The sequence below is a fragment of the Rhinolophus sinicus genome, linkage group LG01 (genome assembly GCF_036562045.2).
Source record: "Rhinolophus sinicus isolate RSC01 linkage group LG01, ASM3656204v1, whole genome shotgun sequence".
NCBI classification, from domain to species: Eukaryota; Metazoa; Chordata; class Mammalia; order Chiroptera; family Rhinolophidae; genus Rhinolophus; species Rhinolophus sinicus.
The window spans coordinates 1,593,582-1,615,851 of record NC_133751.1 but is presented as its reverse complement, the minus strand read 5'-3'; the positions used below and the strand labels follow the sequence as shown (position 1 = coordinate 1,615,851).

At 56.6% G+C, this 22,270-nt stretch overlaps 1 protein-coding gene across 4 annotated transcripts in view; it reads left to right on the top strand.

Moving 5' to 3' along the window:
* Positions 1–22,270, top strand: part of TRPM2 (transient receptor potential cation channel subfamily M member 2) — a 47,480-nt gene that overhangs the window by 19,831 nt on the left and 5,379 nt on the right. For all 4 annotated transcript variants that reach the window (XM_019745725.2, XM_019745731.2, XM_019745729.2 and 1 more), the window contains 18 exons: positions 2,190–2,311; positions 2,559–2,888; positions 6,401–6,538; positions 7,701–7,830; positions 7,999–8,144; positions 8,932–9,044; positions 9,427–9,640; positions 10,276–10,394; positions 10,899–11,031; positions 11,368–11,539; positions 15,694–15,877; positions 17,363–17,544; positions 17,814–17,946; positions 18,860–18,947; positions 19,432–19,519; positions 20,208–20,365; positions 20,982–21,058; positions 22,141–22,227. In XM_019745725.2, the coding sequence (XP_019601284.2) occupies positions 2,190–2,311; positions 2,559–2,888; positions 6,401–6,538; positions 7,701–7,830; positions 7,999–8,144; positions 8,932–9,044; positions 9,427–9,640; positions 10,276–10,394; positions 10,899–11,031; positions 11,368–11,539; positions 15,694–15,877; positions 17,363–17,544; positions 17,814–17,946; positions 18,860–18,947; positions 19,432–19,519; positions 20,208–20,365; positions 20,982–21,058; positions 22,141–22,227 (2,614 nt within the window). The remainder of the gene's footprint in view (positions 1–2,189; positions 2,312–2,558; positions 2,889–6,400; positions 6,539–7,700; positions 7,831–7,998; positions 8,145–8,931; positions 9,045–9,426; positions 9,641–10,275; positions 10,395–10,898; positions 11,032–11,367; positions 11,540–15,693; positions 15,878–17,362; positions 17,545–17,813; positions 17,947–18,859; positions 18,948–19,431; positions 19,520–20,207; positions 20,366–20,981; positions 21,059–22,140; positions 22,228–22,270) is intronic.

Below are 22,270 nucleotides of genomic sequence, written 5' to 3'. Positions count from 1 at the left end.
CTGCTTTCTGTCACTACAGGTCAATGACATGTTCTAGAACTTCATGTAAATGGAACCAGATGTTGTATTTTGTTTTGTGTCTCACTTCTTTTGCTCAGTGCCGCGGTTTTGAGGTTCATCCACGTTGTTCACCTCTGTATGAGAACTCGGTTTCTTTTTGCTGCTGAGTGGGTATTGTGTCCTGAGTGGTGCTGCGTCCTGAGTGGTGCTGCGTCCTGAGTGGTGCTGCGTCCTGAGTGGTGCTGCGTCCTGAGTGGTGCTGCGCCCTGAGTGGTGCTGCGCCCTGAGTGGTGCTGCGTCCTGAGTGGTGCTGCGTCCTGAGTGGTGCTGCCGTGAGTGGTGCTGCGTCCTGAGTGGTGTGCATCCTGAGTGGTGCTGCGTCCTGAGTGGTGCTGCGTCCTGAGTGGTGCTGCGTCCTGAGTGGTGCTGTGTCCTGAGTGGTGATGTGTCCTGAGTGGGTATTGTGTCCTGAGTGGTGCTGTGTCCTGAGTGGGTATTGTGTCCTGAGTGGTGCTGCGCCCTGAGTGGTGCTGCGCCCTGAGTGGTGCTGCGTCCTGAGTGGTGCTGCCATGAGTGGTGCTGCGTCCTGAGTGGTGCTGCATCCTGAGTGGTGCTGCGTCCTGAGTGGTGCTGCGTCCTGAGTGGTGCTGTGTCCTGAGTGGTGCTGCCGTGAGTGGGTATTGTGTCCTGAGTGGTGCTGTGTCGTGAGTGGTGCTGCGTCCTGAGTGGTGCTGCATTCTGAGTGGTGATGTGTCCTGAGTGGTGATGTGTCCTGAGTGGTGCTGCCGTGAGTGGTGCTGCATCCTGAGTGGTGATGTGTCCTGAGTGGTGCTGCGTCCTGAGTGGTGCTGCGTCCTGAGTGGTGCTGCCGTGAGTGGTGCTGCGTCCTGAGTGGTGATGTGTCCTGAGTGGTGCTGCGTCCTAAGTGGTGCTGCGTCCTGAGTGGTGCTGCGTCCTGAGTGGTGCTGCCGTGAGTGGTGCTGCGTCCTGAGTGGTGTGCATCCTGAGTGGTGCTGTATCCTGAGTGGTGCTGCGTCCTGAGTGGTGCTGCGTCCTGAGTGGTGCTGCATCGTGAGCACACGCCATTTGTTTTCCATCTGTTGTCGGACAGTTAGGTGGCCTCCAGCTTGTGGCTATTCTGAACCCAGATATTTGCTTCTTTTTCTGTTGGGTGCACCTCTGAGAGTGGAATGACTGGGTCTTTAGGGTGAGTGTATGTTTACCTTTATAAGAAACTTCCAAACTGTTTTCCAGAAAGATGGCTCTGTTTCACCTCTCGCTGTGCAGCCTCCCCAACACGTGGTGCCATCTGTCGTTTAGACTGTGGCCACCCTCGTGGGTATGAGGTGACACCTCAGTGTGGCCTCCGGGTGACTGTTGATGAGTGTCTCTCCCTGGGCGAGGTGGCCGTTTGTCTGCCGTGTTGGTGGAGTGCCTTTCAGACCGTTGGTCCATGTTCGCTCGGGTGCCTGTCGTCTTATCCTTGCGTCATAGGAGCCCTGGACAAGCCCTTTGCCAGATGTGTGAGCCGGGTCCTCGGCGCGTGGCCTGCCAGCCTCCCTCATGGTGTCCTTGAAGAGCAGAAGGCTCATATTGTACTGTTTTGTTCCTTTCTGGCTCATGTTCTTCACAGCCTGTCCCATGGGTGCATATTTCCTCTGCTCACTGTAGAAGCTGTCAGCTTAGGTCCAGGGTCCACGCCACTTAATTCTGTGTGTGCTGTGAGGTAAGGGTCAGAGTTTCTTCTTTTCCCTCTCCAAATAACAACCCACGTTTTAATATGTTAAGGCAGAAAGAGAGCAGAAATGAGTTGGGCAAAACACTTGTGCTGAGACACTGGGTGAGGTGGTGGTTTTGCAGTCAAGGCAACAATGAAGTGGGATGCTCTGTGGCCATGACTTTCGAAGGTTAACATAAAGGTGCCGTCTTTGGGACCTGAGGTGGGGGTGGGGCTGGGGAGCTGGGGGAGCCAGGTGGTCCCTGATCCTAACAGGAGAAGTGCTCTTATGAAGGCGCGTGCGTGGGGAGCAGTTTGCCGCTGAGCTCTGCACGTAATTCGATTAAAATACAGAGAGGCTATGGCTGGTGATGGGCCCCTGCTCTGTGGCTCCATTAGATGGCAGCGGTGCTGACCAGAAGTGGCTTTGAGCCTCAGGTGGAAACCCTGGGCACTGTGCTCTTACCTGCAGCCTCTCAGAGCTGTGACCACTTTGGGCACGAGAACTGGGACCACCAGCTGAAGCTGGCAGTGGCGTGGAACCGCGTGGACATTGCCCGCAGTGAGATCTTCACGGATGAGCGGCAGTGGAAGGTAGGGCTTCTCGGGGTTGCTCTGGTTGTGGGCCGGCTGGGCCCACGCGCGTCGTGCCACGGAGGCAGGACGGGCCCTGGAGGTCGCCTCCTCCTGATGCAGCCCCTTCCTTGGTAGAAGGCGGCCCCGGGCAAGTTTCCTTCCCCCTGAACTGCAGACAGCAGTTGTCCCATCTGAGGGCACTGAGGCCAGGATGACAGGAGGTGGTGACCAGGGGCAGCCCCCTGCCAACAGTCCTCTCTCTCAGCCTTCAGAGCTGCACCCCATGATGACGGCTGCCCTCATCTCCAACAAGCCCGAGTTTGTGAAACTCTTCCTGGAGAACGGGGTGCGGCTGCAGGACTTGGTCACCTGGGACACGCTGCTGCACCTGTACGAGCACCTGGACCCCGCCTGCCTGTTCCACTGCAAACTGCAGAAGGTGCTGGCCAAGGAGCCCCCGACACCTGCCCTGCTCATGCACCACGTGACCCAGCTACTGTGGGAGCTGCTGGGGGACTTCACGCAGCCACTGTACCCCCGGCCCCGCTCCAGTGACCAGCCGCAGTGCCTGCCTGGGCCCCACGTCAGACTCAACGTGCGTGCTGGTAACATGGCCCCGCCCGGCCTGGCCTCATGCCTGGTCACTGCCGTGTCCTTAGCATGTTCTAAAACAATGTGGCTGGTGTTTTTATTAGAAAAAACACACTCCCGGTCCTCGTCTGCTCAGCTGCCCTAACAAAATGCCACGGACTGGGTGGGGTGCGGGGAGGGGCTTACACAACACAGTGTATTTTCTCACAGCTCTGGAGGCTGGAAGTCCAGCATGGAGGTGCCTGCAGGGCTGCTTTCTGGTGAGGCCTCTCCCGCCCATATGCAGACGCTGCCGTCTCTGCGGCCTGTCCTTGGTGTGCCTGTGCTCTGACACAGAGCCAGCGCTGGTGTCACTTCTCTTCTTTTAAGGACACCAGTCCTATTGGACCAGGTCCCACAGTGTGAGCTCATCTAACCTACATCAACCCCCGTAAAGGTCCTATTGCAATGGGGGTAAGACTTCAACATACGAATTTGGGAGGACACAGCTCAGTCTGTAACATTCCATCTTCTGTCCCCCCAAAATGCACATCCTTCTCGAATGCAAAGCACATGCACTCATCCCAACAGCCCCCAGGGGCTTCACTCTCTAGGCATCCACTCTACAGTCTAAAGCCCGAGGCCGCATTGAAACCAGACAGGGGTGGGACTTGGGCACATCCCTCCTGAGGCCACGCCTCTTCAGCTGGGAACCTGTGAGACCAGCCCAGCCATGTGCTTCCCAAATATGGAGGTGGGACAGGCGTAGGACAGAATCCCCACTGCTCAGGGAGACGTCGGGAAGGAGGCAGGGGTCACGGTCCCAGCAAGCCTGACACCCAACGGGGCAAATGCCGTGGGTCTGGGGCTCAAGGTAATTCTCTGCAGCCGGATGTGCCTTTGGGCCATGGGGGCAGCACTGCCACCCCTGTGGTCTCCGTAGCACTGGGCCTTGCCCCTTAGGCAGTGGGGGGTGGCCTCCTGGCCCAAGGAGATGAAGCTGAGCATCCTCGCCAATGGGCCTATGGTGGCCTGTACGACCTTCAGGGTTTTCCCTCCTTCACTTGAAAGGTAACACCTTCATGGCTTCACAGCTCTGTGGAAACTCAGAGTCCCACAGGCTCCTTCATCCCATCCCGTTTGTTCTGTCCCCTGCCATCCCAGAGCCAGCGTCTCCACTGCTATAATCCTGTCTCTCCCTGGCTTCTGCTGAGATGGCGGGTTAACTCCAGGCTCCACATCCGGCATCTGTGTATCGAGCGGCTTTCCAGCCAGCACGCCTTGGTGCTCTCGCCAGAACTTTGTGCGTTATAGATGTGCTCTCCTGCTTTGTGCGTTATAGACATGCTGAGGACTTTGCAAATCTGTACGTTCTGGTTCCTTCTTGCTTGAAAATGCCTTTACCGTGTATCTCTCCTCTCGCAGTTTATGTTAAGCAGTCAGGAGAAACAGGCTGCGCCTTCAACACTCTGCTTTGCAGTCTCCTCAGCCAAGTATCCGGTATCATAGCTCACAAGCCCTACTGTCCACAAAACACTAGGACACCATGCAGCCGAGCTCTCTGCCGCTTTATAACCCCATCCCCTTTCCTCCGGTCTCCAGCAGCATGGTCCTCGTTTCCATCTGAGACCTCTCCAGAATCACCTTTGATGTCCCTGTTTCTGCCAACAGTCCCTTTGTGGCAACCTCAGCTTTTCTGAGCCTGCGCCTCTAAACTCTTCCAGCCTCTCCCTATCACCCGGTTCTAAGGCCACTTCCACATTTTTAGGTCTTTGTAACCCCAGCACCCTCACTTCTCAGTACTAGTTTCTCTCTTAGTTCAGGCGACTATAACAGGACACCATAGCTGGGGGGCTTTTGAACAACAGACATTTATTGCTCACAGTTCTGGAGGCTGGGAGCCTGGGGCCGTGGTGCCTGCAGGGCTGATTTAAGTAAGGCCTTTCTCTGGGGCACCTGTGTGTGTGTGGCGGGGTGGCGGGGAGGCCGACCTGTGTGTCTTCTTCTTCCTGGACAACAATCCTATTGGATCAGGGCCCCACCCTAAGGACCCCATTTTACCTCAGCCACCTCCTTGGAGACCCAAATACAGTCACATTTGGGGAGGGGGCTCCAACAGGAATTTGGGGCACACTCTTCAGTCCATAACTCGCCCTTCCTAAACATTTCAAGTAGTACAAAAGGTTATGCATGGAAGGCGATCTCCCCGGTGCCCAGGACCCCACTTCTGCTCACCCAGGTCAGAATATCCCCCCACGTCTGGGTGAGGCGCTCAGCACATGCGCTGCAGCAGTAGGAGGGGAGGGTTTTTATTCATGCTTTGACTCTCACCTTGATTGCAGTGTAATGTGTGTTTAATATGATGCTGGATTCTACTGACAATATTTTCGGGGGTTTTACATGAGAATATTTAAGCCTTTGATTGCGGTTTTATTTTTGCAGCTGTCTTCGTCACGTTCTGGTATCAAGTTTATGTTAGCCTTGTAACATCTGTTGGAAGCCTTCCTTCTCTCTCTGCTGCAGAACATTTTATGTGGCTGGAATTCACTGCTTCTTACAAGCTCAGCAAACTTCCCTGGGCGTCCACCGGGGCCTGGTGCCTTTGGGGTAGTAGCTCTGATAACTTCCTCAGTTTCTTTCCTAAGGATTTCTCTGTTTAGGTTTTCTGTGTGTTCTAAGATTAGGTTGAGTTTTGTCTTTTTCTCTGCTAGAAAATGATCCACTTCTTTCAGGTTTTCAAACCTGTTCATTGTCCCAAGCAAGCTGTGCCTGAGAAAGACGTGTCTGTGGCCCAGCTTTTTATATTCACAGTTCCTTGCTTTTTGATTCCAGCGTATTTAAGATACCCCTTTGGGATGTCTTATGAAGGTCCGCAATGGGAGCTCACACTTAACCACGCCTGTAATGTAAGAAGATAAACTAATTTATAAAGGTGAACTTTCAGGAAATTTCCAAAATGACTCATTAAAGAAAGTGGGATTTTCTGTGTGATGTGTGTGGCACATGCTGTCTGCCCCTGGGACGTGTCCCCAGGCTGTCTGAGGATGTGTGTACTCACTGACCAGCCACCAAACCTGGGTTCTTGTGTCACTACATCGGTTGTGTAACATGCTCACATGCAACCAGGGTCTCCACTCTGCAGGCGACACTGGTGGGCCCAAAGCTTACAGCCCTGTCTCGTAACAAACAGAATTTTTCTTCAGAGGAAAAGGCTTTGATGCCATCATAGGAGACTCAGGGCCCTTGAGCTGCTTGCTGTGCAACGGCACCTACAAATGTTAGTGCAAGAGTTAGCTGGTAACCCGCTTTCTGGATGTTTTTACATCCAGATGGAGTGACAGCTTTGGAACCCCCATGTGCATGAGAACTGCCTAGGGAATTTTTGAAAATGCAGGTCACCTGGCAAACCCTCCAGGGACACAGGTTCTGAGAAGGTGTGGGGCTGTGCTCAGGACCTGTGCCCCCACCAGCGCCCCTGGGAAACCTGATGCTAGTGGGGACCTAGGTGGGGGGCTGTGACTGTCTGCTATTCTCCAGGTGCAAGGGGTGTGTCTCCAGTCCCTCTACCCACATTCATCAGACCGTGTCACCTTCACCGTGGACCCGGTCCGTGACCTTCTCATTTGGGCCATCATCCAGAACCGGCGGGAGCTGGCAGAAATCATTTGGGCTCAGGTAACCAGATGCACGGCCATGGAAGACCAGTGACAGGGCTCCAGCGGGGAACCTGACCAGAGACCCCAGCACGGACAGCAGGTGGGGTGGCACATGGCTATGGGGGGAGGAACTCAGGGGACCCAGCGTGCAGATCAGAGGGTTTGGCTTTAGGCAAGAAAAGAACTTGGAAAAGGTGAGCCACAACTGCCGTTCTGTACAGGCGGAGGCTCTCTGGTCAAGTCCTCCCTGGGCACCCAGGCTCTGTGCTCAGTGCACAGGCTGTGGCCGTCCTGTTCAGTAGAGGCTGCAGGGCCATTTCCATGCCCAGAGGGACCACGTGCGTCCTCATTGGCTGGTGGGACCTCGATGGTGACTGACCTGCCATGTGGATGGGGAGCAGGCCCGCTGCTCTGCCCTGAGCCCGGTTCAAACTCATTTTCCTCTTAAAGGGGAAGTAATTTTTCCTCAGAGAGGCCCCTGTTTTCCAGTGCTGACATTTCCAAAGTCCTCAGTGTCACCAGCAGAGCGGCCTGGTGGTGGTTCTGGGGGGGTATCCGCCCTCTCCCCAGGGATATGGTGGGTCAGCATCTGGGCGGAGCCTGACTGTGGCCTCGGTCAGCTGTGCACCGCGGGGCTCGGGATGCAAAGTGCAGAGCACCAGGCTGTGACACCAGACCCTCTTGCTGGGCCGGTGCTGCCCTCAGACCCAGTGCCTCTGGGCTGGGCTTCGAGAACCTTCCCTGAGGTTTTCTTGGCTCTCCTCCAGTGCCTGGCACTGGCAGTACCACCAAGGCAGGGAACCCTGTACCTGGACGGGGACTTGCATGAGTCCCACTTCTCCCACTGGGTGCTCTCTGACCCTCAGCCCCACACCTGGGGTGGACCAGATGCTGTGGTGCTCTGGGGCTCGTGCTGGCAGGTGTGTTTAGTCCATGTTATGGGCGGGCAAGCCGGCCACCTAGCCCCCAGACCACTCTCACTGTCTGTGCAGGAGACTGGGCCCCAGAAAGAGCTTATGTGTTGATTTGGGGTGACCTAAATGATTTATCTAGATAGAAACCACAAATGGTCATCCAGCGGCTTGGGCGGTTCCGAGGGTTCTGCTTTTGTCACCTCAGGCAGGGTGTGGGGTCCCCGGGCTGGACCCTGCCTGGTCCTCACCGTGGCTTCCGTGCCTCAGAGCCAGGACTGCATAGCCGCCGCACTGGCCTGCAGCAAGATCCTCAAGGAGCTCTCGAGGGAAGAAGAGGACATGGACAGCTCCGAGGACACGCTGGCACTCGCGGACGAGTACGAGCAGAGAGCCATCGGTGAGCTGGGACCACACTCAGCCCATGTGTCACCCTGGGGTCCACGTCCCGGTCTCAGCCCTCGTCCTGTCCAGGCTGTGTCATCTGGAGGGGCTGCTCTCTGACACTGTCCCCGGCATCAGTGATGGGGACCCCACTGCTGTGACACGGACCTTGCTCCTCTGTCAGGGGTCTTCACCGAATGCTACCGGAAGGATGAGGAGCGAGCGCAGAAACTGCTCATCCGCGTGTCGGAGGCCTGGGGGAAGACCACCTGCCTGCAGCTGGCGCTGGAGGCCAACGGCATGAAATTCATGTCTCACGGGGGTGTCCAGGTGACCTTCTGTGTGGCCTCAGGAGCAGATGTGGAGCTGCTGGGACGCAGCCCCCACTCCTACAGCTGGCACAGATGTTCATGCATTCGGGCCCCTCGGGGACCCAGGGACAGTGCCTAGCCCATCGGGTCACATGTTGCAGACCCGACAGACCGTCTTTCCTCCCTGTTTGCAGAGAAGGGAAGTGACACTAAGTGCGAGCTGGCGGTGGGTCACGAGGGCTGTTGGTCTCCTCCACACAGGCTGTTCCTACCTGGGCGACCCCAGGAGCCAGGCAGCAGTCCCCCACCTGGGGCCTCGGGGGGGACATGTGGGCGGGGGCAGCCTGTCCTGGAGCTGAGGGCAGGTAGCTGCTCCATGCCCAGCGGAGGCCTGGCGTGTGGCTGGTGCCCTCGGAACGCTGCTGCTTCCTCGAGCAGCCTCACACATGTCCATGCAGCACTGCCGTGCGCTGCTACGCTGAGGCCTGGGAACACCTGGGGAAAGGCCTGTCACCCACCCTCCCAGCACACACACAGGGGCCAGCTGGGGAGAGCCAGGAAGGAGGGCCCTGGAGCCGGGAGCCGGCTTTTCACCCACCTCTCCACCCTGGCCTTGGGGCAGTGCAGCCGTCCTCACCTGGCAGATGGCGGGGCCGTCCGCTGCCACCCACCGCATTGCAGGGTTGGGGCCCAGAGAGCACTGTGCTCAAGCGTGTGGAGTCACTCACCCTCGGGCGGGGCGCAGAGCTGGGCTCAGGGTGGGGGCGCGGTGGCTGCCACCCTGAAGCTGACCCCTCTGTCCTCAGGCCTTTCTGACCAAGGTGTGGTGGGGCCAGCTCTGTGTGGACAACGGGCTCTGGCGGGTGCTCCTGTGCATGCTGCTCTTCCCGCTGCTCACCACCGGCCTGGTCTCCTTCAGGTGCTGCCTGGCTGAGGGGCGTGGGCACCGTCACACGTATCCTCACGATTGTGCCTGGAGCCTGGAATGGGGGGGATGCGTGCGGGCAAGAGGCAGCAGGAGGGACCCCACTTGTGTGATGCTCACAGCCCACCCATCCCCCATGTCCCTGAGTACCCCGTCCCCCCCAGCACCCACGTGGCGCAAGCGTTTGTTATCGCCCTGATGGATCCAGGCTGTGGGCTCCTTTGGAGTCTCCCTCTCTGGGCCCCTCTGTTGTAGCTGCCTGTCCGGCTGAGTCCTCCCTTCCCAGCCATGTGGCATGAGCACATGTGGGACCCTGCTGAGCACGTGGGCCGGGGGCCTGGGGCACCCTCTGGCCTCACCCCGCACTTGCCCCCAGGGAGAAGAGGCTGCAGGCGGCCTGCTGCCTGGCCCGCGTGCGCGCCTTCTTCAACGCGCCCGTGGTCATCTTCCACCTCAACATCCTGTCCTACTTCTGCTTCCTGTGCCTCTTTGCCTACGTGCTCATGGTGGACTTCCAGCCCTCGCCCTCCAGGTGCGAGTGCCTCGTCTACCTCTGGCTCTTCTCCCTGGCCTGCGAGGAGTTGCGGCAGGTACGTCCCAGCCCTTCCCTCAGTCCTCTCAGTGTCCTGAAGGCCATGGCCTGTGGGGCCCTGGGCACCGTCTGAGATCCCAGGGTGGAGGTGCAGGTGGCTGGTGCTGTGTCTGGGGTGTGGGGGTTTGGGGGCCTGGCCTCCTGTAGCCACACCCCATCCACAGAGGCCAGAGCCCCAGCCTCAAAGGGCAGCCCAGACCCAAGGCCTGCCCTGCTCCCTGCGTCTGCCCCCCTCCCAGAAGGGATCTGCTTGTTCCCATGGGGCTGCCTGCCCCACCCCCAGCTGTCTGGGTCTTATGGATGCACAGGAAGGCCACACAGGGCTGCCTATTCACTCCGTGGGTCTGACCGTCCTCTTGGGGCTGCTGCAGGAAGCAGGAAGGCTAGCTGGCTCCTGACGGGGAGGGGCTTCCCCAGCACACACATTTGCATACTGGGCAGGGCCAGGGGCCAGGCCGCTGAAGGAGCCTGGCATCACCTCCTGCGTCACCTGTCACCTCTCCAGCTCTTCCTGACCCAGGGGCGGTGAGAACCGTCTCCTCCCAGCTTGCTCTCCAGGAAGGAGCCAGCATTTTACTGCGGGTAAGACAAGGGTGACCACAGGGCAGGCCTGCCAAACGTATCCTCTCACAGCTCCTCTACGACCCTGACGGTTGCGGGCTGGTGAAGATGGCCCTGCTGTACTTCAGTGACTTCTGGAATAAACTGGACATCACTGCCATCCTTCTCTTCATAGCAGGACTGACCTGCAGGTGAGCGGCCCTCTGCCCTCAGGGCGCTTGCAGGGGTCTGTCCCGGCCACCCTGGGGCTCATTCCTCCGAATGCATCGTCTGTCCAGTGGTGACCCTGCCTACTCAGGACTGCCTGAGGAGCAGAGGACGGCTATGGAGAGGTCTCTGTCACCTCAGATGGCTGCCCACGGGCACAGGCGTCGTCCCAGCCCTGCGGCTCCCTCCTGCTATAGCCCTGGCCTCTCCACTATCCATTACGGCTGCATAATGGACACAGTCCCCATGCCACCATGTCATGATCCCCTTTCAGCACAAAACGTGAGGGACCCTGCCCAGCCTCCTATCCCAGGATGCCGGCACGGCTGGCTGCCCTGCCTGGGGCGGGGCTTCCGGACCTTTATGGAGAACCCACCCCCACCCCCCGCCACCCCCGGAGCCACACATGGGCTCTGGCAGGTGAGCAGGCGGCCAGGAACAGGCCCTGGGAGCTGGGAGCTGAGGCCCCTGCCTCTGCCCCGGGCCAGGCTGATTCCATCATTGCTGTACACCGGGCGCGTCATCCTGTCTCTGGATTTCATCATATTCTGTCTTCGGCTGATGCACATTTTCACCGTCAGTAAGACGCTGGGGCCCAAGATAATCATCCTGAAGCGGATGGTAAGGGGGAGGGGCTGATGCCAGTGGCAAGTGAGATGCGCTGGGGCTTAAACACACGCCCACTTTGCCCCCGGGCTCCCACATCCTGGCAAGCCCCTCTCAGGTCTCTGCCTGTATGTCACCTCTTCCCGGCAGCCTTCCCTGATCTCCACAGCTCATTCCCTATCCCATTAAAGCTCATGTTGCTGCCCTCTGAGGGTCATGGTCACATCATGGGTGCCCAACACCCCCTGAGAGTGTGGGGCAGCCCCAGGGCTGTCTCCCCGGAACTCCTGCTCTGAGCACCTGCAGGTCGTGTGGGATGCGTGGCTGCAGCTGTGCCTGCTCTCTCTGCAGATGAAGGACGTCTTCTTTTTCCTCTTCCTGCTGGCCGTGTGGGTCGTGTCCTTCGGGGTGGCCAAGCAGGCCATCCTCATCCACAACGAGAGCCGGGTGGACTGGATCTTCCGGGGGGTCGTGTACCAGTCGTACCTCACCATCTTCGGGCAGATCCCAGCCTACATCGATGGTGGGCGTGGCCCTATGATGGGTGGGGGGGAGGGGTGGGCAGAGGAGGCCCCGCCCAGCAGAGGTCCTGCCACCTCATTGCACTGGACGCCTCATTGCACTGGACAGGCAGTAGTGTTTCCTGTTTGCTCAGCTCTGCCCTGGGGGCAGGAGCTTCCGGAGTGCCCAGGGCAGAGGAGCGGCTGCACCGTGGTCCCCTTGGGGGATGGCATCCGCTGGGGTGCGGGCCGGGCAGGGTACTGAGCTGTACCTTGCAGCTGCTGCTGAGCTGGGAGCTGTAGGTGGGCTAAGGGTGTGGCCTGGGACACCAGCTGATACCCCCTCCCAACATTAATTCCACCCTAGTCCTCTTCCACCATGGTCAGAAATCATTTCCTTCTTCTCTGGATGGAGAGACCGCTTTTGGTATACTGAGGTTTTTCGTTATTTACTCATTTTAGAATCTAAATTTAGAACATTTGCTTCCCCCTAGAAGACCTCCCTCACCCATTAGTGGTCACCCCAATTCCCCCCAGCCCTTGACTTTCCATCGTTATAGAATTTGGCTTTCTGCACATTGTGTAGAACCTGAATAATGTACCATGCAGTCTTCTTTTTCTTAGCACAGTGTTTCCCACATCCGTCAGTGCTGTAGCAGTATCAGAACTGCGTTCCTTTTTTGTGGCTGCACAGTATTCCACTGGATGGACCACATTTTGTTTCTTCATTCATTCATAAGCAGAGAACATTTGAGTTGTTTCTAGTGTTTGGCTACTGTGAACAATGTAGCGATGAACAGTTAGGAGTGTTTGTGTGAACGTGTGTTTTCTTTTCTCTTGGATGAATACCTCACAGTGAAACTGCTGGGTCACTTGGTGACTCGGTGTTTGACTTTGACTGCCAGACTGTCAGACAGCAGCCGCACCACCTTATCCTGGCGGCCGTGCACGAGGGTTCCGACCTGTCCACATCCTCACCAACACTTGTTACTGTCTGACTTTTTCATCCTAGCCATCCCGCTGGGGTTTAGGTTTGCATTTACGTGTCGCTGTGGTTTGGGTTTGCATTTACCTGACAGCTGTTGAGCATTTCATATGCTTACTGAGCTGTTTGTGTGTCTTCTTTGGAGAAATGTCTATTCCTATCCTTTGCCCATTTTTCAAGTGGGTTTTTTGTCTTTTTATTGAGGTGTAAGAGTTTTTTACATATGGATACTAGTCTCTTACCATATATATGGTTTGTAAATATATGCTGGCATTCTTAGGTTGTCCTTTCACTTTCTTTATGTTGTCCTTTGAAGCACAAAAGGTTTTAATTTTGAGGAAGTTCAATTGATCAATCTTTTTTGTAATTTGTGCTTTTGGTGGCATATCGAAGAATCCATTGCCTAACCATAGTCATGAAGATTTATTCCCATGCTGTTATTCTAAAAGTTTTATAGCGTTAGCTCTTACTTTAGGTCTTTGATCTATTTAAATTAATTTTTGTGAATAGTGTTCTTCTGCATGCAAATTCCAGTTGTTTCAGCATCTTTTTTTGAAAAAACTGTTGTTTCCCCATTGACTTGTCTCAGCACCTTTGTCACAAATCAGTTGACCATTATTGAAAGGGTTTGTCTCTAGGCTCTCAGTTCTGTTCCATTGATGGCTACGCCTGTCCTGTGTCGGGACCACACTGCCTTGGTTACTGCAGCTGTGTAGTAAGATTTAACACTGGGAAATGTGAGTCTTTCAACTCACGTCTTCTTTTTCAAGATTGATTTGGCTTCTGGGTCCTTTGGGTCCATGTGAATTTTGGGATCAGCTTAATCAATTTCTCCAAAAAAGGCATCTAGGATTTTGACTGTGAACATGATCTTTAATTTCTTTCGGTAACATTTTGTAGTTTTCAGTGTCTAACTGGCAGTCCTTTTGTTAGATTTATTCCAAAATGTTTTATTCTTTGTCATGCTGCCATATCTAGAATTACTGTATTAATTTTGTTTCTGGATTGCTTCTTGCTAGTGGATAGAAATACATTGTATTTTGTATATGGAGCTTGTATCTGGGAACCTTGCTGAACTGATTCATTAGTTTCCATAGTTTTAAGTGGACTCGTTGGGGTCTGCTCTGCGGGAGATCGTGTCATCTGCAGACAGAGACACTTGTACACATTCCTTCCCAACCTGGTTCCTTTTACTCTTTTTCCTGACTAATTATCCTGCTAGAACGTCCGGTACAATGTTGAACAGAAGGATTGAGAACAAACATCTGTATCTGTTGCTGATCTTAGCAGGAAAGCTTTCAATCTTTCACTATTAGATACGATGCTTGCTGTGGGTTTTTTGTGAATATCCTTTATCCAGTTGAAGAAATTTCTTTCTATTCCTAGGTTCTTGAGTGTTTTTCTTTTGAAAGATTTTGTCAAATGCTTTTTCTACATCTATTGAAATGTGCATATGGTTTTTGTTCTTTATGCTGTTAATATGGTGTATTAATTGCTTTTCAGATGTTAAACCAACTCTACTTTCCTGGAATAGGTCTCGTGTGGTCAAGGTATATAATTCCTTTTATACGTTGCTGAGTTTAGTTTGTTAGCCTGCTGTAGGGGAGTTTTACATCTATATTCACAAAAGGTATTGGTCGGTAGTTTTCTTTTCTTGTAGTGTTTTGTCTTCTTTTGGTATCAGGGCAATGCTGGCCTCACAGGATCACTTAGGAAGTATTCCCTCCTCTTTCATATTTTGGAAAAGTTTGTGAAGGATTGCTCCCCTTCCTCCCCCCACAACAAAGACCATGCCATTTACTTACAAAGGCCAGTGTGGGAGCTGAAAGAGGGAGGGTGGGAGGGAAGCCACGCAGACGTCCCCTCTGGATTGCTTGGGACCGTTTCCTACTTGCAGAAAATTCTGTTCCTTGTGCCTCCGTATTCTCAGTCACGGTGAAGGATTGGTTTTCATTCTTCTTTTAACCATTTGGTAGAATTCACCAGTGAAGCCATCTGGACCTGCACTTTTCTGTCAAGTTTTAAAATTACTAATTCAGTCTCTTGTTTTCGGTCTATTTATGTTTTCTGTTTGTTTTTCAGTCACTTGTGGTAGTTTGTGTCTTTCTAGGAATTTGCCCATTTTTCTAAGTTATCTAATTTGTTAGCATATATTTTTGTAATATTTTATTATAGTTCTTATTTTTGTAAGATTGGTAGTAATGTCCTTTCTTTCATTTATGATTTTAGACATTTGAGCCTTTTCTTGTTCTCCCTTGATCACTCGAGCTAAAGGGTTGTAATTTGGTTGATCTTTTTCAGGAACCAGATTTTGGTTTTGTTGATTGTCTTTGTTGTTTTTATATATTTTTTTTGTTTTATTTATTTGCATTCTGATCTTTGTTATTTCTTTCCTTCTGCTTGCTTTGGGTTTAGTTTTCTTTTCTCTTTTTAGTTCACTAAAGTGGAAGGTTACGTTATTGAGCTCTTCATTTTAATATAGGTATTTATAGCTATTATAGTGAGTTTTTATCAGAAAATTAATAACACTTTCAAAAATGTATTTGATTACAAAATAGTACATTCTCGTTGAAAACATTTTTAATTTAAGGTAAGTATAAAGAAAAGTGTTGTTCCTAACCCCACCTCCCAGAGTGAATCGCTATTCACAACCTAGTGTATTTCCTTGAGATTTTTTTCATGCACAAGCTGGATATGTCCTCTGCTTTTCTACCAGGGCGGGACTGTGGCTTGTGGTCATCTGCTGTGCGTGTCAGCATGTCACCTCTACACCTCTTCCCTTCCTCATGTCCCCGTCTCTTCACCATAGTTGTTAATTTTCTCATTTTGAGCTCTGTCCCACCACATTGAGCTCTCCAGGTTTGGGCCTGTGTCTCCTGGTGCAAGCCCCTGCCTGGGGCCCAGGAAGTGCCTGGTGGAGCGGCTGGGTCCTAGGCGGGGGCACGTGCCAGCCTGGAGAGGAGGCCTGGCTTGTGGGGCTTCCCTTGGCCACCACCCTTCTGCCCGCAGAGGATGCCTAACTGTGGACAGACAGCTGTCCTTGGGCTATCTCTGGGGCTGAGCTGGCAGTGGAGGTCCCCCGATGGGCGGGCGTCCAGGCCCGCGGGAGCCCAGGCCTGCGGGTGTCCAGGCTCGAGGGCGTCCCGGCTGGTGACTGCCTGTCTCCTTTGCTCTGGCCCCACTGCGTGCTAGGTGTGGACTTCAGCCTGGACCGCTGCAGCCCCAATGGCACTGATCCGTACAAGCCCAAGTGCCCCGAAAGCGACGCCACGCGGCACCAGCCCATTTTCCCTGAGTGGCTGACGGTCACCCTGCTCTGCCTGTACCTGCTCTTCACCAACATTCTGCTGCTCAACCTGCTCATTGCCATGTTCAAGTGAGTGCCAGGCGGGTGGGGGCTCTCCCTGGCCGGGTGGCCCCCGTCACCGCTGCCCACTCCTGTCACCACCACCATGCAGCCCTGGAGCCCGGGACTCAGGCCCCAGTCGCTCTCAGGTGCTTTGCTCAACGCAGGCTGAATGATGCTGGCCGTTCTTCTGGCCCCTGTGTCTGTCCAGGGCACTCCTGTTGGGGGGACAGTGGCACCAGTCATTTCTGCCTGTGGGCTGTGCTGCGGGACGCTACGGGGGGCTGGCTGCTCAGTCTTGCTCCTCCGTGGTCCTGGGGTCAATGGGGCTGCAGCAGGAGAGGGGGGAACTCCATCTCCATGGTCACGGACCAGCCTGTGGAACCTCTGGGTGCCTCACAGGGACATCAGCCTCCCTGGAGGGGCCGGGGACAGTCACGTGCAGGGGGCAGCTGGATTTGCACCCAGGCCTCTCAGGACATACAATTTAGCTTTGCTCAGCCTCTGTCCTCTTGCAGAAAACACTGTTTTGCCTGTTGTTTGTGAACATGAAATAAGGTCCTGAAGGTGAAAGCTTTCAGCAGGCCTCCCACTTTGCAGATGAGGGAGCCGGGCTGGGCGGGACAGTGCCCTGTCTGAAGTCACCTCTGGATATGGAGGAATACATGTCAGCACTCAGTAAAACTGCTGCTCTCACAATGTGGGGTGACCTGCATTTGTTCTCGTGTAAGAAGCCCAAAGGAGACAGGAGCGCAGGGCCAGCCCGCCTGTGGCACGGCGGAGGCCAACAGCCACCCCTAGCTCTGCTGGTCCACCAGCTCCTGAGGCCCTTTCTGGCCTCTGCAGAAGAGCCCATGGGACCCGTGACCCTTGTGGAAGTTTTTTAATTCTGGGTTTGGACAGGCACTATTTCTCTTCCCCTTTTATCAGCTAAGTTGCTGAGGTTGTCACTTTCTGATTTCATGTGACAGTTCCTGAATGTGTGCTGCAACTGTGACACGGAGGCCACAAGGGGCCAGTGGGCAGGGGCTCTGTCCTCGTAGCAAGCAGAGCAAGCGCATTTCTGCACCTCTGGCCTCCCCTCCGCCGGCCTCTGCCCATCTCAATTTGGTGCTGCCAGGGTCCATGCAAGACGAACGTGCGGACAGTAAACTTGTCTGCTGTTGAAGACACCGTCCCTTCTGTTTGTCAGGTTCAACTGATAAGCTCCTTTTAGAGTTCAACGCCAGGACGACGTCTGTCTCATGACAAGTGTCCGCTTTGTTTTATCGTTACTGAGGTTTATAAGCCGCCAGATCTAGGTCTTCTTCCTTTGTTCACACCTTGGCCCCCAGGAATCGCCCAAGTCTGAGCCTGACTAGTCCACCATCTCTTTGTGCCTCTAGAATCGCCCTTCTGGGCAATGCGTGTCAGCTCTTCATGGCCGTCACCAGGCACCGGCAGTGAGATGGGCGTCAGTCACTCTTGCCGGTGTCCCCATCTCATGTGACCGGCATGCTCCTTGCCTCCCACCAGCTACACGTTCGAGCAGGTCCAGGAGCACACGGACCAGATCTGGAAGTTCCAGCGCCACGGTCTGATAGAGGAGTACCAGGGCCGGCCCCCGGCCCCGCCCCCTTTCATTCTCCTCAGCCATCTGCATCTCTTCATCAAGAGGGTTGTCCTCAAGATACCTGCCAGGCGACACAAGCAGCTCAGTAAGCTGGACCCTTGGCCGTCCCCACAGCGCGTTCTTAGGAGTCTTGGGGGCCAGACGTGGGCTTGGGGTGGGTGTGGTGGCTGCTTCTGGAAGACAGGAAACTCGGGAAGAGTGCAGACGAGCCAGGCCACTGGCCTCACACCAGCCCCTTGAGGTGGGGGGGCTCCTCCTGCTTTCGGGTGCAGCCCCTCCTGGTGGGGCCCTCGAATGGGCCGGGCCTCATGTGTCCTCGTCACGTGGAGTCAGGTCGCTCTGTTCCCCACACAGAGAACAAGCTGGAGAAGAATGAGGAGGCCGTGCTCCTATCCTGGGAGATGTACCTGAAGGAGAGTTACCTGCAGAGCCAGCAGGACCAGCAGAGGCAGAGGCCGGAGCGGAAGATGGAAGACATCAGCCACAGGTGTGGGGGGCAGGAGTGCAGCACCCGTGGCTGTGACACACCTACGGACAGAGCCCACCTGGGGGACGCCCAGCGGCTGCTCACCTGGGGCTGGGAACCTCCCTGTGGCAGCCCCTGCACGTCTACGGGCACTGGGCCCTCCATCAGCTGACCCTGAGAGGCCACGTGGGGTAGGGGAGGGGCAGAAGGGCTGCAGGTGCCCGACTGGACGCCTTGGAGGGTGGACAGTGCACGGCCTCACTGCAGCTCCTGTAGGGCCTTGGTGGCCCAACCCCGCGCTCAAGCCCACTCGGCACGGTCTTCCCACTCTCCATTCCTCCTGCCCCACTTTGCAGTCAGTGTTGGGGATAGATCTGTCTGCTCCCTTCTCTCCACCCCACCCCTCAGCCCTGTGAGCACTAGACGTGGGACACTGGGTCCTGCTATCACTGTGTGCCTCGCTGTGGGCCAGGAGGAAGGAGGGGACACGGTGCCATGTGGTCAGGGCAGCTCCTGCCCCTGACATGGAGGTTCCCACAGGCCATGGAGAGGGGCATCCTGGGGCCCCGGGATGGGGAGCAGCCAAGAGCGTGTGCCCCTCCCTCTCCTCAGAGACAGCCACTTGCCTTTCTATACCTCTCTCGGCTCATCAGTGAAATGGTGACAGTAACATTACCCACTGGCTGCAGAGTGGCCGTGGAGCCTGAGGCGTCCACTGGCTACGAGACCGTCCCCCTAGGGCAGCAGGCAGTGTTCGTTCTGTACAGAAACATGCATTATCAGTACTTTCAAGTGAACAGGAAGACGCCTGAAATGAAGGCCACAGAGCCCAGCTGCTGAGGCTGATGGGGGCCCCCGCCTTCCAGCTGGCCCCGTTTCCTCACCGTCCAGGCCGCAAGGCTGGCCAGCTGGGCTCAGCTGTGTCCTCTTCCAGGGTGGACACCATGGTGGACCTGCTGGAAATGGACCGTCTGAAGCAGTCGGGCTTCATGGAGCAGAGACTGTCCTCCTTGGAGGAGCAGGTGGGTCCAGGCAGGGCTGCGTGTGGGGCCCAGGTCTGATGGGCCTGGCCGGTCCCTAGCAGTGCAGTGGCTTTGAGAATGAGCATGCCGGAAAACAACCAGGAGAAGGAGGTGGGGAATGCCAGGGCGGCCACTCCTAATGGGAAGGGGCGCCTTTTATGTCCTCCGGAGGGTTCTTCCAAAGATTTCCCTGCAATTTAACCGCCCCCCCCCACACACACACACACTGCACTGTGAGGTGGGCACATCGTGGCCGTCTGGGGAATAAACTCTGGTCCCCTCCTTGGGCCTCCTCAGGCCTGTCCTGAGATGACCACTGTTACAGGACTCTGCCCGGAACCCGGGAGGAGGCTGTGAGATCACAGTGGCCCATGGCTGTCCTCAGCCCTCCCAGCAGGCCTCGCGGTGTTGGGGGCTGCCCGGGGAGCAGGCAGGCTGTGTGGGGCCGGTGTTGACCCCATCTTGCTTGGGATGTGCCTTCCAGGTGGCCCAGACGGCCAGAGCGCTGCACTGGATCGTGAAGACCTTGAGGGATGGTGGCCTTGGCTCGGGAGAGGACGCCCCCACCCTGGGTGAGTGGTGGCTGCACTTTGAGTCTGGGCTCTGTGGGGAGCAGAGAGAGGCAGACATCGGGGGCTGCTGCTGGGCCTGGAGGAAGGCTGCCATGCACGTGCCAAGTGCAGCCGAGGCTCCCGCCCCTGACTTGACCTAGCGGGGACTTCCAACGGGAAACCTGGCCCAGGACCCCATCCTCTTCCTGTGTCTCATGCTGCAAAGGGGACACCTCCAGAGCCCAGGTCTGATGGGCCTGGCTGCCCAGAGGAGGTGTATGAGACCCAGCCTTGGGGACTAGGTGACAGAAAGCCAAGTCTGTGCTGCTGACTTGGCAGGCAGCCAAGAACCGGGCACGAGGACCCTCTGGGGGAACTCTGGCCCCACAGCAGAGGTGCCCCCTCCATTGGATGAGCTTCCGTGAGGGCCGTGAGCCCAACTGGTTACCGAGAGCCCTGCCAGTAGCTGCCCAGGGAGGCAGGTGTAGGCCGGGTATACGCTTATTGCTGGACCCCAGATCTCTGTCCTCCCAGGGCTGCAGTGCTGGGGGCCCCAGGGAGGGTGTCCTTTCAGGGCTGGCGTTGGACCTGGGCTGGGGGAGGGGAGGCAGCCCAGTTTGGGGGAAAGGTCTCTAGAGGATGCGCCATCCTGTGGGCTCAGTGCCTGAGCCCGGCCGGCTTTGCCCACGGCTGGTGTGGCTGTCCCCAGCGCCCCAGAAGGCCTCGGAGAGGCAGGACCTGGAGCTGGATGGCAGGCAGGAGGCAGAGGACCTGAGCCAGGCCCCCCACGTGAATGCCCGGCACCTCTTCTACCCCAACTCCCCCGTCCTGCGTTTCCCCGTGCCTGACGAGAAGGTGCCCTGGGAGGTGAGTGCCGTCCAGGCTGGGTGGGCAGTGCTGGGGGGTGAGGGAGCCGTCCCGCCCCAAGGGGGCGGGTTAGCTTGCAGCAGAGGAGGAAACTGAGCCACACGTCCACACAGCTGCAGGTGCTGGAGCTTGGACTTGAGCCCAAGCCACCCGGTGGGCCTCTGACCCACACTGGGAGTTTCCGGTCACCCCACTTTCCCTAGCTCCCATTGTCCCCAGTGCACGGTCACTGCCCCCTTCTGTGCGTGCCAGGTGAGTGGAAGTATTGAAGCAGGGGGACAGAGACAGATATAACAGCACTCATCCCACCCCCGCAGGCTTTGTCTTTGGCCTTTCCGGAACATTCCGGGCTGTTGCTTTCATTACCTGCTCCCTCCCTGGTCCCTGCCAGTCGGAATCCTTCTCACCTCTGTGCCCAGCTTAGCCCCCTGCCTGTCCTGGGGAGACTCCCTTAGCCCACCAGTTCTGTCGCCAGTCCCTTGGCTGGGTCCCCCATGGCTAGTGTCTCAGGTCGGCCCCAGCTCAGAGCTGTCTTTGGGGTGCTCTCGGGGTCCTGAGCTGTGAGCGCTTGGAGGAAAAGCAGACAGTCTGAGGGGAGAACCTCGATTTTGTGCAGACAGAGTTTCTCATCTACAACCCGCCGTTTTACACAGAGGAGAGGAAGGGCCAGGCCTCGGTGGACCCCGTGGCAAAGTGAGTGTGCCCTCCTCACGGCCCAGAGTGGGAGGGCGAGGGACCCCAGTACTCCACAGTGACCGCGGGGAGCCCCACAGCGTCTGCTTCCGGCCTGGACAGGGTGCCCGGCACGCTGGGGGCGTGGCTGGGGCACCTGCGGCCCAGTGGGGGGGCCTCCCCAGGTGTGGTCATCACACTGCTCTGCCCGCTTGCCCTGTGGGGACGTGAGTGCTTGTGTCCTCCCAGCACCCTGTAGCCTCTGTCCCGGATTACCTCCAACGCCGGGGACAGCCCCACGGGCTGCAGGGGCGTGCAGGGCAGCTGTGAGGTTCAGGACAGGCTCCCTCTGTGAGTGCCGCCCCGCTCGCCCACCCCACCCTCATGCAGGCCTACTGTGTGCCAGCCGGGGGTTCCCCAGGTGAAGGAGCCGCCCCCCCCCCCAGGAAGGATCGGGAGGGACCACAGATGGCCAGGACGTGGGCAGGAGTGAGGGGCCTGAGGGTGGAGGTGGTGCTGGGCCTCTCTGGAATGTTCTGGAACAGGGAGAGGCTGTGTAAAAGATGTGCCAGGATCTAGCAGATGGGTTAGACCTGCGGGCTGAGAACGGCAGGTCAGACATGGATGATGAATGTCTTCTTCCTGTTTTACTGTGAATTCACATGAACCCACCCCAGTGTGAGAATCTGTAATTTGGAATAGGTCCTGGTGGGGTAGAAGGAGTTGGACTGCCCGGCCAGGAAACCTCAGGCCTGTGTTAGTTCCCAGGCTTGGGGAGGAAGGACAAGTCCGTGTGCCAGGGCCTGGTCCCCAGGCGCGGCCCTTGTCTGCGGCCCTGATGCCCCTGGGTACTTGGCCCTGACCCCATGCTGCCCCCTTGCTGTGTGGTGCCCTGGGTCGGTCACATGCTCTCTGGGGCACAGGATGGCCACTTTAACACCTTGCTTGTCTGCAGCAGGGCCAGACTTTTGCTCCCAAGGAGACCTCTTTGTTTTCCAACTGACCCCATGCAACTTGAAGCCCCCACCTCACCCCTTGGGCTCCCCAGGGGCTGGCTGTCCCAGTGGCAGGCGGCAGGCTGAGCAGACCCCTCTCTGCCCCAGGAACCCCAAGGGCCGCACAGGGCTGCGTGGGTGCGGGAGCCTCAGCTGCTTTGGACCCAATCACACGCTGCAGCCTGTGGTCACTCGGTGAGTATGCCAGTGACGAGGACGCCCCGACAGGGACTCACTC